At 39.2% G+C, this 12,085-nt stretch overlaps 3 protein-coding genes across 3 annotated transcripts; 1 reads left to right on the top strand and 2 right to left on the bottom strand.

Annotated features, from left to right (window-relative positions):
* Nucleotides 1-13: 13 nt before the first annotated feature.
* Nucleotides 14-1,835, bottom strand: LOC105170253 (UDP-glycosyltransferase 87A1). Its single transcript, XM_011090924.3, has 2 exons — nt 1,225-1,835; nt 14-1,050 (listed from the first exon to the last, which is right to left on the bottom strand). Exons 1-2 carry the CDS (start codon nt 1,718-1,720, stop codon nt 143-145), a joined length of 1,404 nt encoding a protein of 467 aa, XP_011089226.1. The 5' UTR covers nt 1,721-1,835; the 3' UTR covers nt 14-142.
* A 1,284-nt stretch (nt 1,836-3,119) lies between these two features.
* On the top strand, nt 3,120-3,677 carry LOC105170254 (uncharacterized). The gene has a single exon (XM_011090925.2). The coding sequence runs from the start codon at nt 3,120-3,122 to the stop codon at nt 3,675-3,677; it is 558 nt and encodes a 185-aa protein (XP_011089227.2).
* A 4,021-nt stretch (nt 3,678-7,698) lies between these two features.
* LOC105170151 (UDP-glycosyltransferase 87A1) lies at nt 7,699-9,967 on the bottom strand. The gene is made up of 2 exons (XM_011090784.3): nt 9,360-9,967; nt 7,699-8,835 (listed from the first exon to the last, which is right to left on the bottom strand). Exons 1-2 carry the CDS (start codon nt 9,853-9,855, stop codon nt 7,943-7,945), a joined length of 1,389 nt encoding a protein of 462 aa, XP_011089086.1. The 5' UTR covers nt 9,856-9,967; the 3' UTR covers nt 7,699-7,942.
* Nucleotides 9,968-12,085: the final 2,118 nt, after the last annotated feature.

Genomic DNA, 12,085 nt, shown 5'->3' with positions numbered 1-12,085 from the left:
ACAATCACCTGGATTTATGTTAAGATAATTTGTAATTTTATCATAATACAAGTATTCACAATTAACAATAATATTTTATAATAACACTAACATTTAGAGTTTTTTTGTAAACACTAAGACAAACACTCGCATTTAAAGGAATTCAAGCTGCATTGTATTGCAGAATCGATTTAACAAAACCATCAAGATTGGTCTGGAAAGACTGCCCACTTGCAAACTCCCTTTCACAACTCTTCTGCAATTCTTTTGCATTTCTCGTAAGCTCTTCCCTCTCCGGATTCTCCAAATTCATAAACCTTTCGACCAGCTCCGCAATCTCATCGCTTTTCGTTATGTTCCCTTCATCAAACACCCCGTTCCACACTCTCCACCCAATCTTCCAGTCCTCCACAATCGCCTTCGCATTGGGCAATTGATCCATCAGTATTGGGGAAGTGAGCATCGGGACACCTGCCAACACTGCCTCTTTAGTCGAGTTCCACCCACAGTGCGACCAATATCCCCCCACAGATGGATGACACAGGACCTCCAGCTGACGACACCACTCCACAACCAACCCCTTCTCCCCGCACATCTCCTGCAGACGACACGCTTCACGTCGTGCCACCCACAAGAACCTAATGCCACTCGTGAGCAATCCAAGTGCAATTTCTTCTACTTGAGCCTTCGAGACCGATAGAAAGCTGCCTAACGAGACATATAGAACCGAGCTGGGAGGTTGGTCGTCGAGCCATTTTAGGTAGTTGTTGGTGTATTGTACTTGATCGTCGTAGGTGTTGGTGGTGGACGTGGTGATTTGTTTGAGGTTGAAGTATGAAGTGGCAGGGCCGATGTTGTAGATGGAAAATGTGGATTTTTGTTTGATGGCATCAAGAACTTGGGATTCAAGCGCATCAATTGAAGTGAAGACGAGAAATTTTGCTTTGGACTCGTTGGGTAGTATCTTCTGTAACATTGAGGTGGTTTCTTGGTCCCTCAGGATTGTTGGCAGATCTGCAAGACGAACTGGAGACAGCCCTGGGATGTAGTCCACGACAGCATCTCCATTTACTGGAAACACTCCACAATGCATACATTATTTTCAGTTAAATTTTGTATAAATAGATCATATATAGATGATGTGAAAATATAATTATCTCACATTTATTTATGATTAATGATAAAATTAGACAAAATTATGATTCAATATACAACGGACAGCTTAGTTAAACACATTTGGTTTACCAGACAAATCGACGGGGAAGTGGCCATTCTGAACTAGAAGGTCAACGTGGTAAAACACCGTGTAGACGGAAGCCGACATGGGCCACATATAAGCCAACGGGATGTTCCTTCTACCCGCCACTTCAGCCGCCCAAGGCAGTAACCCGTCGGCTATAATGAGCACGGGCGGCGGAAGGCGTAGCTCATCTAAGAGCCGATCGAAGGGCTCTTCCATTTTGGTCAGCACGGCCATGGCGAAGCCGTAGACATCGTCGCTGCGGACCAGTTCCGACGGCACGACGTTAGGGATGGCCGCGAAGCTGATATTCGGAGGCTTGTCCATGGATCCAATGAAGCCCAGCCATTCCTCCGTGACGACAACAGTAATGAAAATGTCGCCGCTGCTTTCGGCCACCAATTTGCAGAGGTTGAGCATGGGATTGATGTGGCCGCGGCCAGGGTAAGGCATGGCTACCACATGGCAGGAGGGGATTGTCTGCTTTTCAGCCGGAGACATAATCGATTCTGTAGTAGAGCGTACCCTGCGGGTTAATGATCCGATAGTGTGAGAGGAGGTAGAAAATTTAAAGGGCTGGTGATATGAACCTGACTATTCTTCCATCACGCACTCCTTCTTTTACTTTTACTTTTCCTTAAAATATTTTACTATTGTTTCCATCATTCGGGTTTAAAAAAAGAAATCTGCAAAAAAATCTCATCCCACTTTGATATTACCAATTGCACATCACTGTTATATTTATTTATGAAATTATCTTTAAGGTATAATACAATTTAATTTGGGAGCTAGTCAATTTATTTTTTCTAGAAGGTATATAAATTAATATTATATGTATATCGGGAAATAGTAAAGGCATGGTATCCTTCTCCACACGAAATTTGAAATAATTGATAAATATTGTAATTATTTCAAAGTTGGAGATAGAATTATAAAGAGTTATCAGCGACAAATGTTCCAAAGTTGAATGATCGATGTATTATTGTTGTCAACAAAAACAACTAGTTGAGAGGGTCTAGAAGAAGTGCACCTACTCCAATATTTGTTTGAACACAAAAAACCAACAAATTACTTGTATTTTAGTTGGTGGAGCTGATAAATGTTGACAAGAATGTTATAATTTGAACCCACCCGGTCACCAAAGTTAACATAGAAATTCAGATGTATATATATGTTATGAAAATGTAAGAATCACTTGTAGTCATTCAGATGTCAATTCCACGTTGTTATCCGTATATATTTAATAAAATATTCTTGCAACACAATGTAAAACATATATAAATTAAAAGATTTGAAGTTGATGATAATATCATCAAGGATAGATTCAAGATTCATCTTAGAATATCCGGAGACATTGTACTCATTTCTAGTTTTCTGCTAATAGCTTGCAGTCTGTTCTTCAATTGGATAGTGCAGACTGCAGAGTTATAATAAAGGGAGATTTTTATCGTACATTTTAAAACACAATGAAATTTTATACATTTTAGTTTATAAAATAAAGATAAATATTTCGATTAACTCTCTTGAAATTTTGTGTAATTATATATATATATCTTTTATAGTTTGAAAATTATATGTAGTTTTTTTAAAGTTTGCATTCATCTAATAGGTAGGTTTATTGTTGAGAGTTTGAATACAGCTAATGAAATTGTCACTTGAGGATGTTAATTACAGTTTTAGGGCAGTTTTTTAGTTTCTTAACAGTTTTTCCTTCTTATCCATTTGTTAGTTTTATTACAAGTAGTTATAATATTTGTACTATAAATACTTGTTTATGACATACATTAAATGTAATTTCTGTAACATATTAAATTTAGAGTTTTTGTCCTTTTATCATTTTCGTATTTCTCATTTCCTGCTCTTTTGAGTTATTTTCAAGTTTCTACATGGTATCAGAGCCATGGCAGATCTCAATAATGAGCAGGAGTTAACTCAATTGGAAAAGGATGCTTTATATTTGCATCCCTCGGAGCATGCAAGTATGGTTTTATCTTCGTCACCGCTAGATGGCACGAACTTTCTGCCCTGGAGTCGGGCAGTGTATGTTGCACTCGGAACCAAGATGAAGCTTGGTTTTATTGATGGGTCACTTCCTAGACCCATGATTGGTACTCCGAATTTTGAACAATGGAGGCGAGTGGATTTGATGGTCACCTCTTGGATCTGGAACTCTATTTCCAGAGATCTTGTTGAAGGATTTATGTATGTCTCATCATCCCGTGAATTGTGGCTTGAAATTCAAGCCAGATATGGGCGTAGCAATGGCCCTATGGTATATCATCTCCAACGGGAGATTGCGTCTATTGCTCAGGGAGACATGTCCCTGACAGCGTACATGACAAAATTTAAGAAACTGTGGAGCGAGTTGCTGTGTTTGTCCCCCACACCGAGTTGCACATGTGGGGAGTGTTCTTGTGGAGTTAACAGAGCCATTACAGCAAAGGATGAAGCCACCTAACTGCTGCAATTTCTTATGGGGCTTCATGAAGTTTATGATGCGGAAAGAAGCCAAATTTTAATGCAAGATCCATTGCCTACAATGGAGCGAGCTTTTGCTATGCTATTTACTGTTGAAAAACAAAGATTAATTCACAGTAATATCGCAGACTCTTCTGGTCATACAGCATATCATCTTGCTTTTAAGGATGGCAGGCGAGAATTTGCGAACAAGGTTCAAAGTAGGAGGAGGTCGCATGTGGACAAGCGAGCTACAACATGTTCTCACTGTCATAAGTCTGGACACACTCGAGAAACTTGTTTTCAACTTCATGGTACTCCAGACTGGTATAAGACTTTAAATGATAACAGAAGGGAAAAGGCGTCTAGTTCAGGTGTTAAAGGGTTTGCAGGAGCAGCAACAGACGATAAGGACATCGCTGGAGGACGAGCTCCTACCAAACAGATCGCTGAACTCATGAGCGATCTCATCAGACTCATGCAGAAGGAGGAGATGCACTCAGACCCTCTTAACAATTCTGCCAATTTTGTATGCACTGATGATGATTTTGCTGGTAATGTTTCTAAACACTCTGTTAATGATCTGAGTTACTGGATTATAGACACTGGAGCCACTAACCACATATGTGCTAACCTCGATCTTTTCCATTCCTACTCTAAACCTTCACAAACTTATACAATTGTCTTGCCTGATGGAACAAAGAAAGATGCATCATATGTTGGTGAGGTATATCTTAATGCCGAGGCCGTTCTTCAAGATGTTCTCTATATTCCATCATTCTCAGTAAATTTGCTTTCTGTTACTCAACTTTGTCGCAACAATTCTTATCATTTTTACTTCACTAAGACAAATTGTATCTTGCAGGACCAGGTCAGTAGGAGAAACCTGGTCGTGGGATTTATTTCACGGAACTTGTATGTCGCCAAGCAAGAGTGTCTTTCTCCTTCTATACAGCGACCTGCGACCCACTATCTTAATGCTTCCAGTTCTTATTCTGCTGCCAGTAATGTTTTTTTTTGGCATCATAGACTAGGTCATGTACCTTTAACAGTATTAAATAAAATTCCTGAGCTCAATTTGAATGATGTTTCTTTTTCTCTATCTTGTGATACTTGTCATAAAGCTAAGCAAACACGAACTCCTTTTCCTTGCAGTAACACACGATCTGCTGCACCTTTCGACCTCATTCATGTCGACCTTTGGGGACCTTACAGAATTCCCACTCTTTCCAATTGTAGCTACTTTCTGACTATCATGGATGATTGTAGTCGCAGTCTCTGGACTTACCTCATACATCATAAGAGTCAGGTCGCTTTCACTCTTAAGACTTTTTTTACTCTCATACACACTCAGTTCAACCGATCTATAAAGACCATGCGATCTGACAATGGATCTGAGTTCTTAAATCGCAGTTGTCGCGACCTATGTCATACACTGGGGATAATTCACCAAACTTCTTGTGCCTATACTCCTCAACAGAACAGTAGAGTTGAACGCAAGCATCGCCATCTACTCGATGTTGCACGAGCTCTACTGTTTCAGGCCTCTCTACCTACAAAGTTCTGGGGGGAATCTATCTTGACTGCGACCTACCTCATAAACCGAACTCCTTCTAAACTACTTCAGTGGAAAACTCCTTTTGAACTTCTCTATGGTACTGTACCCTCCTACACTCATCTTCGCTCTTTTGGTTGTCTATGTTATGCCACAAATACTAGCCCTCACAAACATAAGTTCGAGTCTCGAGCTCGCAAATGTGTGATGATCGGATATGCCTCTACCCAAAAGGCTTATAAATTGTACGATCTCGAGAACTCTTCATCTTTTACATCCAGGGATGTTCAATTCTATGAAGATCAGTTTCCTTACTCCAGCTCGCAAACGACCTCAACTTCCTATCCACTTCCCGTAGTTTCTCCCCATGCTGATATCCTTCCTCGTAATTCCCAATCGTCATCTACTCCAGCTTTCTCCCCTACCAGGTCGCCTGACGTACCTCACCTCAGTTCTCCACGTCGCTCTGCTCGCAATAGGCAGCGACATACCTGGCTCAATGACTTCGTCTGTAATGCCAAATCCACTAACGCCGCTATCTCCCTATCTCAGACTACCTCTGCATATATGTCTTTTGTGGCTTCATTGTCTGTTTTGCAGGAACCTAGGTCCTTCACAGAGGCAGTTGTGCATCCGGAATGGAAAGATGCGATGCGGTCTGAATTAGATGCCTTGGAGAAAAATCATACTTGGGAACTAACCACCTTACCCGAGGGGAAGAGGACAATTGGATGTAAATGGGTCTACAAAACCAAACTGCGAGCTGATGGGACAGTAGATCGTTATAAAGCTCGTCTGGTCGCTAAAGGTTTTACCCAAGTTGAAGGAGTAGACTATGGGGATGTTTTTTCTCCGGTTGCCAAAACTGTGACTGTACGACTCTTTCTTGCCATGGCTGCAGCTCGTGAATGGCCCATACAGCAGTTGGACATCAATAATGCATTTCTACATGGATACTTGGACGAAGACATTTATATGACTCCCCCTGAAGGATATGAGGTCGCACCTCATTTGGTTTGTAAGCTAACCAGGTCGCTATATGGACTCAAGCAAGCATCTCGTCAATGGAATGTGGAATTCACCTCTCGACTTACATCTTATGGATTTCGTCAATCAGTGCATGACCACTGCCTTTTTATTAAGGATACTCCTTCAGGACCAATGGTGTTATTGGTCTATGTGGATGATATACTGCTCACTGGTCCTTCTATTTCTACTATTCAAGACGTTAAGACCTATCTTCACAATTTATTCACAATCAAAGACATTGGGGATGCTCGGTATTTTCTTGGGTTGGAGATTGCTAGGTGCAGTGATGGTCTTTATATCTCGCAGACTAAATATGTCATGGACATTATTCGTGATACAGGCTTATGTCAATCGCGACCTGCTTCTACACCGTTTCCACAAGGTTTGCGACTTCAATCTACTTCGGATGATCCGCTTCCCAAGCCAGATTCATATCGACGCCTTGTGGGTCGTTTATTATATCTTGGTTTCACTCGTCCAGATATTTCACACTCGGTTCAGCAACTTAGTCAGTTTCTCACACATCCGTGCGAGTCGCACTGGCAAGCGGCTCTGCATGTAGTTCGCTATCTTAAGAGTTGTCCGTCAAAGGGTCTCCTCTTCCCCTCACAGAGCTCACTAACACTGACAGCTTATTGCGATGCCGATTGGGCGACCTGCCCAGATTCCAGACGATCACTTACAGGTTTTTGTATATTTCTTGGACCAGCTTTGATTTCGTGGAAAACTAAGAAGCAGTGTACGGTATCTCGATCGACAGCTGAGGCTGAGTATCGTAGTCTAGCTGCTACTGTCTGCGAATTACGTTGGATTTCTTATATTCTGACTGATCTCGGTATGTCTACCTCTCTTCCTATTGATCTATTTTGTGATAACAAAGCGGCATTACACATTCTGGCCAATCCTGTCTTTCACGAACGCACCAAACACATAGAAATGGACTGTCACTTAGTTCGTGATGCTTATAAAGAAGGTTTCATTGCCCCCTCTTTTGTTCGGAGCTCGCTACAGCTCGCTGATCTCTTTACTAAGGTGTTGCCCATATCTGCCTTCACGAGTTTGTTGAGCAAGTTGGGCTTGTTTGCTATCGAACCAGGTCCAACTTGTGGGGGGGATGTTGAGAGTTTGAATACAGCTAATGAAATTGTCACTTGAGGATGTTAATTACAGTTTTAGGGCAGTTTTTAGTTTCTTAACAGTTTTTCCTTCTTATCCATTTGTTAGTTTTATTACAAGTAGTTATAATATTTGTACTATAAATACTTGTTTATGACATACATTAAATGTAATTTCTGTAACATATTAAATTTAGAGTTTTTGTCCTTTTATCATTTTCGTATTTCTCATTTCCTGCTCTTTTGAGTTATTTTCAAGTTTCTACATTTATCCATAAGTTAAAATTTATTAAATTTATTGTATTTAATAAAAAAGAAATAAATAAAAATTAATATTTATAATTTATTATTTCTTTATTGCATATCAACTTTAACATAGAGAATCGAGACGAGGAAGAAACATATATAAATGGAAATACTAACTCCAGACTCCACAATCATGTGCACTTGCATATATACTATAAATGGAAATAGTAACTCCAGACTTCCCAATCATGTGCACTTGCAAATTCATTCATGTTTTGATGTTTCTGCAGTTGCCCACCAAGACAGTGTTGAATTAATCTTTCAGCTAAACGATGCAATATCATCGAGGAAAGAAGTGAGATTCGCCTTGGACGACCCTCCTTCTGAAACTGCTTGTAAAGTCACCTTCTGCAGTTCTTTAGCCCTCGCAGCGATCTCCTTCCGCTCGACGCATTCCAAATCCATCAACTTCTTAACAAGCTCAGCAATTCTCGCACTCCTCAACAAATTCCCAGCCTCCAACCCTTTCTTAGCATCCCACCCCATCTTCCAGTCCTCAACAACATGCTTACGGATGGTGGTCTGATCCATTGTTAGAGGAAAAGCTATTACCGGCACACCAGCAAAAATAGCTTCCATCGTCGAATTCCACCCGCAGTGTGTCCAGAATCCACCAACCGACGAGTGGCACAACACCTTCAGCTGCTCACACCAAGGCACCACTCTCCCCACGTCCCCACATCGTTCTTGCAGCCTCGTGGCCTCCCCACGAGCCACCCACAAGAACCTAACGCCACTTTCACGCAATCCATCAGCAAATTCATCCATTTGGGCACTTGAAACCGAGAGGAAGCTTCCCAACGACACATATAGAACCGAACATGGAGGTTGAGAGTTCAACCACTCAAAATAGTGATGGTCGTGATCATTCTGACTAGTCAAGAAAGAAGTAGCTTTTCTGAGATTGAAGTAAGGTATGGCAGGGCCAAACGTGTGTACAGGGAATGAGAATTCTTGCTTCAGAGCTTCTATAACTTGTGGTTCTAGCTCAAAGATGGAAGAAATCAACAGATATTGTGCCTTGGATACGTTTGGAAAAATTCTACGGACTAGACGAAGCAGTCGTTGATCCTTCATGTGGGCAAGGGAGGGAGTATCCGCCAAACGAATCGAAGGGATTCCAGGGATGTACTCCACTCGTTCTTCCCCTCTTTCTACCTCGCATTCAAGAGTAAAAGAAGATCATCACACTCTCTGTTTACCAACTTTGCTGCATTGCTAAGAGCACTGAGAACAACACTATTCATACATTCATACCTCTACACAACTGTTGTGATATTCCGACATACTTTTACACTGGTGAATTCGACTCCAGATTTTGATTAAATTAACTATATATTCTTTTTAGTTAGTTTGACAAAAATGGCAAACTCCAAACATTCCTTGGAAAACAGTTGATACAGCTTTCTCAATCCAACAGGTTACAAATTTAAATTTTTTAATTCATTTGGAATCATTTTGTATAACAAAAGTTTGAACTTTCGTTCCCATTTTAGGCTATGTTTCATTTTAATTCTCATTCTGAATTATAATTTGTGCAATATAAATGAATTTTTAATTATTTTAATATGAAATATAAGTTAAGCTTGTACTCTGTTTTTCTTTTCACTATTCATAAAGGATTCAATAAATAGAATAAATTCAAATTACTAATCAATCAGAACTGCTATGCACTCACCAGATAATTCGAAGGGGTGATGGCCGTTCCGTTCGAGGAGATCAAAATGGTAAAATACCGAGAACACCGATGCGGGCATCGGCCAGAGTGACGCTACCGGAATATTCCTCCGCTTCCCAACCTCAACCGCCCAGTACAAGAACGTATCGGCAATTATAAAATTAACCGGCGCGTCGAGCCGGTCGAGCAGCAGCTCAAACGGCTCCTCCATCTTAGTCTGGGTAGCCCCCACGAAGGTCGGCATGTCGGAGGCGCGAACCAACTCCGACGGCAAGACGTTCGGGATGGAGGCGAAGCAAATACCTGGCGGCTTCTCCTCGGAGCCGATGATGCCGAGCCACTCCTCCGTGACTACGACGGTGATGAGGAGATCGGGCTTGGAATTGGTGAGTAGCTTGCAGAGGTTCATCATGGGGTTGACGTGGCCCCTGCCGGGATAAGGGACGGCCACCACGTGGCATGTCATGATTGGGTCGGTTCTCGCCGCCGGCGCCATGTGAAGAGTGAAGACACGTAGCAACACGTAACCTTTATTTATACAGTTTGGTCTTCACCTACTTCAGTGTGTGTGGCTTTTTCCACTTCAACAACTCCACTACAATTTTCATGTTTTAGCACTTTAATATTGATTCATTATTTTTATTAGTGGTCGTTGCATGTTGTTTCTGCGATCATATGAAAAATTATACTATGAAATGAAGAGAAAAAATATATGTTGTTTATGCAATTATATATATGAAAAATTATACTGTGAAATGAAGAAAAAAAATATTATAGAAAAACACATAATGTTGTGAGGTGATAAAAAAAAAATATGGGATAAAGTAAAAAAGACGAAAGAATTACAATTTAGAGTTCATTAAAAATATGAAAATTTGTACGAAAAAATAAATATGATAAATGTGAGAGAAAAAAATAACTGTAATAGAATTTATTAAAATTATGGATAGGGGAAGACTTCGCTTAGGGTTGCTAAGCTCGCTTCGACGCCTCGATCTAAATTCTTTTTCTCAGAGGTCTTGTTGTGAATTGAGAAATGTAGGGCTGTACGCCGGGCCATCTAGAGAAGCGGATCTCTATCTACAGGGATTTTTTTCTTTTTTACAAAAAAGGAAAAACGTATCGAAAATCGCAACTTTCAAACTCAGCCTAGCCGATTTTGTTGTTGGGTTTGTTGTGTTCCTTATTACTGCTCTAAGACTTTCGTTCAGTGACATTACAAGGGTTGATTTTAGCGCTTAGGGTCATTGGAAGGGGGCTTTTCGAGAGGGCTTCCGAAGCTAGGAAATCGGACTATTCTACCGCTACTGATTGATTGGACTTACATCCAGGGAGTGAATTCTCTAGGTTAGGTGAGCTCTTTGCTCCTGGTAGACCGGTTGGTGTTCATCAGTCATAAAAGCTTCTTTTTTTGACTGACGTAATGGATTTGCCCTTCCTTCCTCCTTCAATTCCAACAACCTAAATAGGACGGCTTTCTACTTTATGCTGCTTTAAACTACCTCTAAACTATCTATTTCATATTTGTGAGAGGAAAAAATATAAAGAACATGAGAAAGAGAAATGGAGTATTGGGTGAGAGGAAAAAAATGTAATTATAAAATAATTAAAAAACAAAATAAAATGAACGAAAAAGTAAAATGGGATCAATAAATTTTCTTTTGTAATAGTATAAATAATAAAAATAAATACTATATACACGCAATTTATATATTTTAATTTAAGAAAAAATTAAAAACAAGATCCAATTACACAAGTTTTATGTTGAAATTAATTAATTGATTACATGACAAATATCATTATGAATAATATATAACAATCCTATACCTATAGATAAATTTGTATCATGTCTGTCAAATAAATAATTTTAATTTGATAGAACATAATTTGAATTAATCATGTTTTCAAATTTATAACAAACAATCCAAATTGACACTGTCTATTACATAAATTATTGACCGAACTAATAATGTGATTGAGAAAGTAAAGACTGCAAGAGCATATTTATCATATACAAAAAGAAAAGAAAATAAAATAAAAAGTTTAGATTTCCAGCATTATTATAAGTTAGAACATAGTCCATAAAAGTATATGTAAATTATCCATAAATATAGTCTTTTGTATATAATCACAATAGTAGCAAGTAGGGGCAAAAGAAATGACAAGATTAATGAGTGATGAGGTAGGTGGGGACTTGACACTTTACATGAACAAAAACCGGAACGCTATTGTTCGTCTTTGTATTTGCAAAGGTGGTGGACAAACACAAAATTTTCATTTTAATTAATTATAATATATTTACAAATTTTAAGAAATATAATTATGTAATCATTTTATAGTACGTCATTGATTTAATTGGCCTGGATAAATATATTAGTGTACAAATTAATAAGTTTGAATGTGAGTTACACAGAATTCGAAAAGTAAGAGCCGCCGGCGACAAATCCGATTTATGTCTGGTAAGATGGTCCAAATTCAAGACATATATGTATATGTGAGGAATTCGAAAAGTAAGAGCCGGCAGCGTCTAATCCGATTAAGACATATGTATATGTGAAGTCAGCCATGACCTAACCTTTCTCCGATTTTGTCTTATTTCTTTTTATGGAAAATTACATATTACCTTTGTGTTGTACAAAAATTATTAAATACTTACTTGTATTAATTAAATAATCAAGACAGACATTATGTAATTATAAATGTCTGTAAAAAAGATTCTCTTTATA

The sequence above is a fragment of the Sesamum indicum genome, linkage group LG9, assembly GCF_026168435.1.
Source record: "Sesamum indicum cultivar Baizhima isolate 11 linkage group LG9, ASM2616843v1, whole genome shotgun sequence".
NCBI lineage: Eukaryota > Viridiplantae > Streptophyta > Magnoliopsida > Lamiales > Pedaliaceae > Sesamum > Sesamum indicum.
This window is presented reverse-complemented; position numbering and strand designations above follow the sequence as displayed.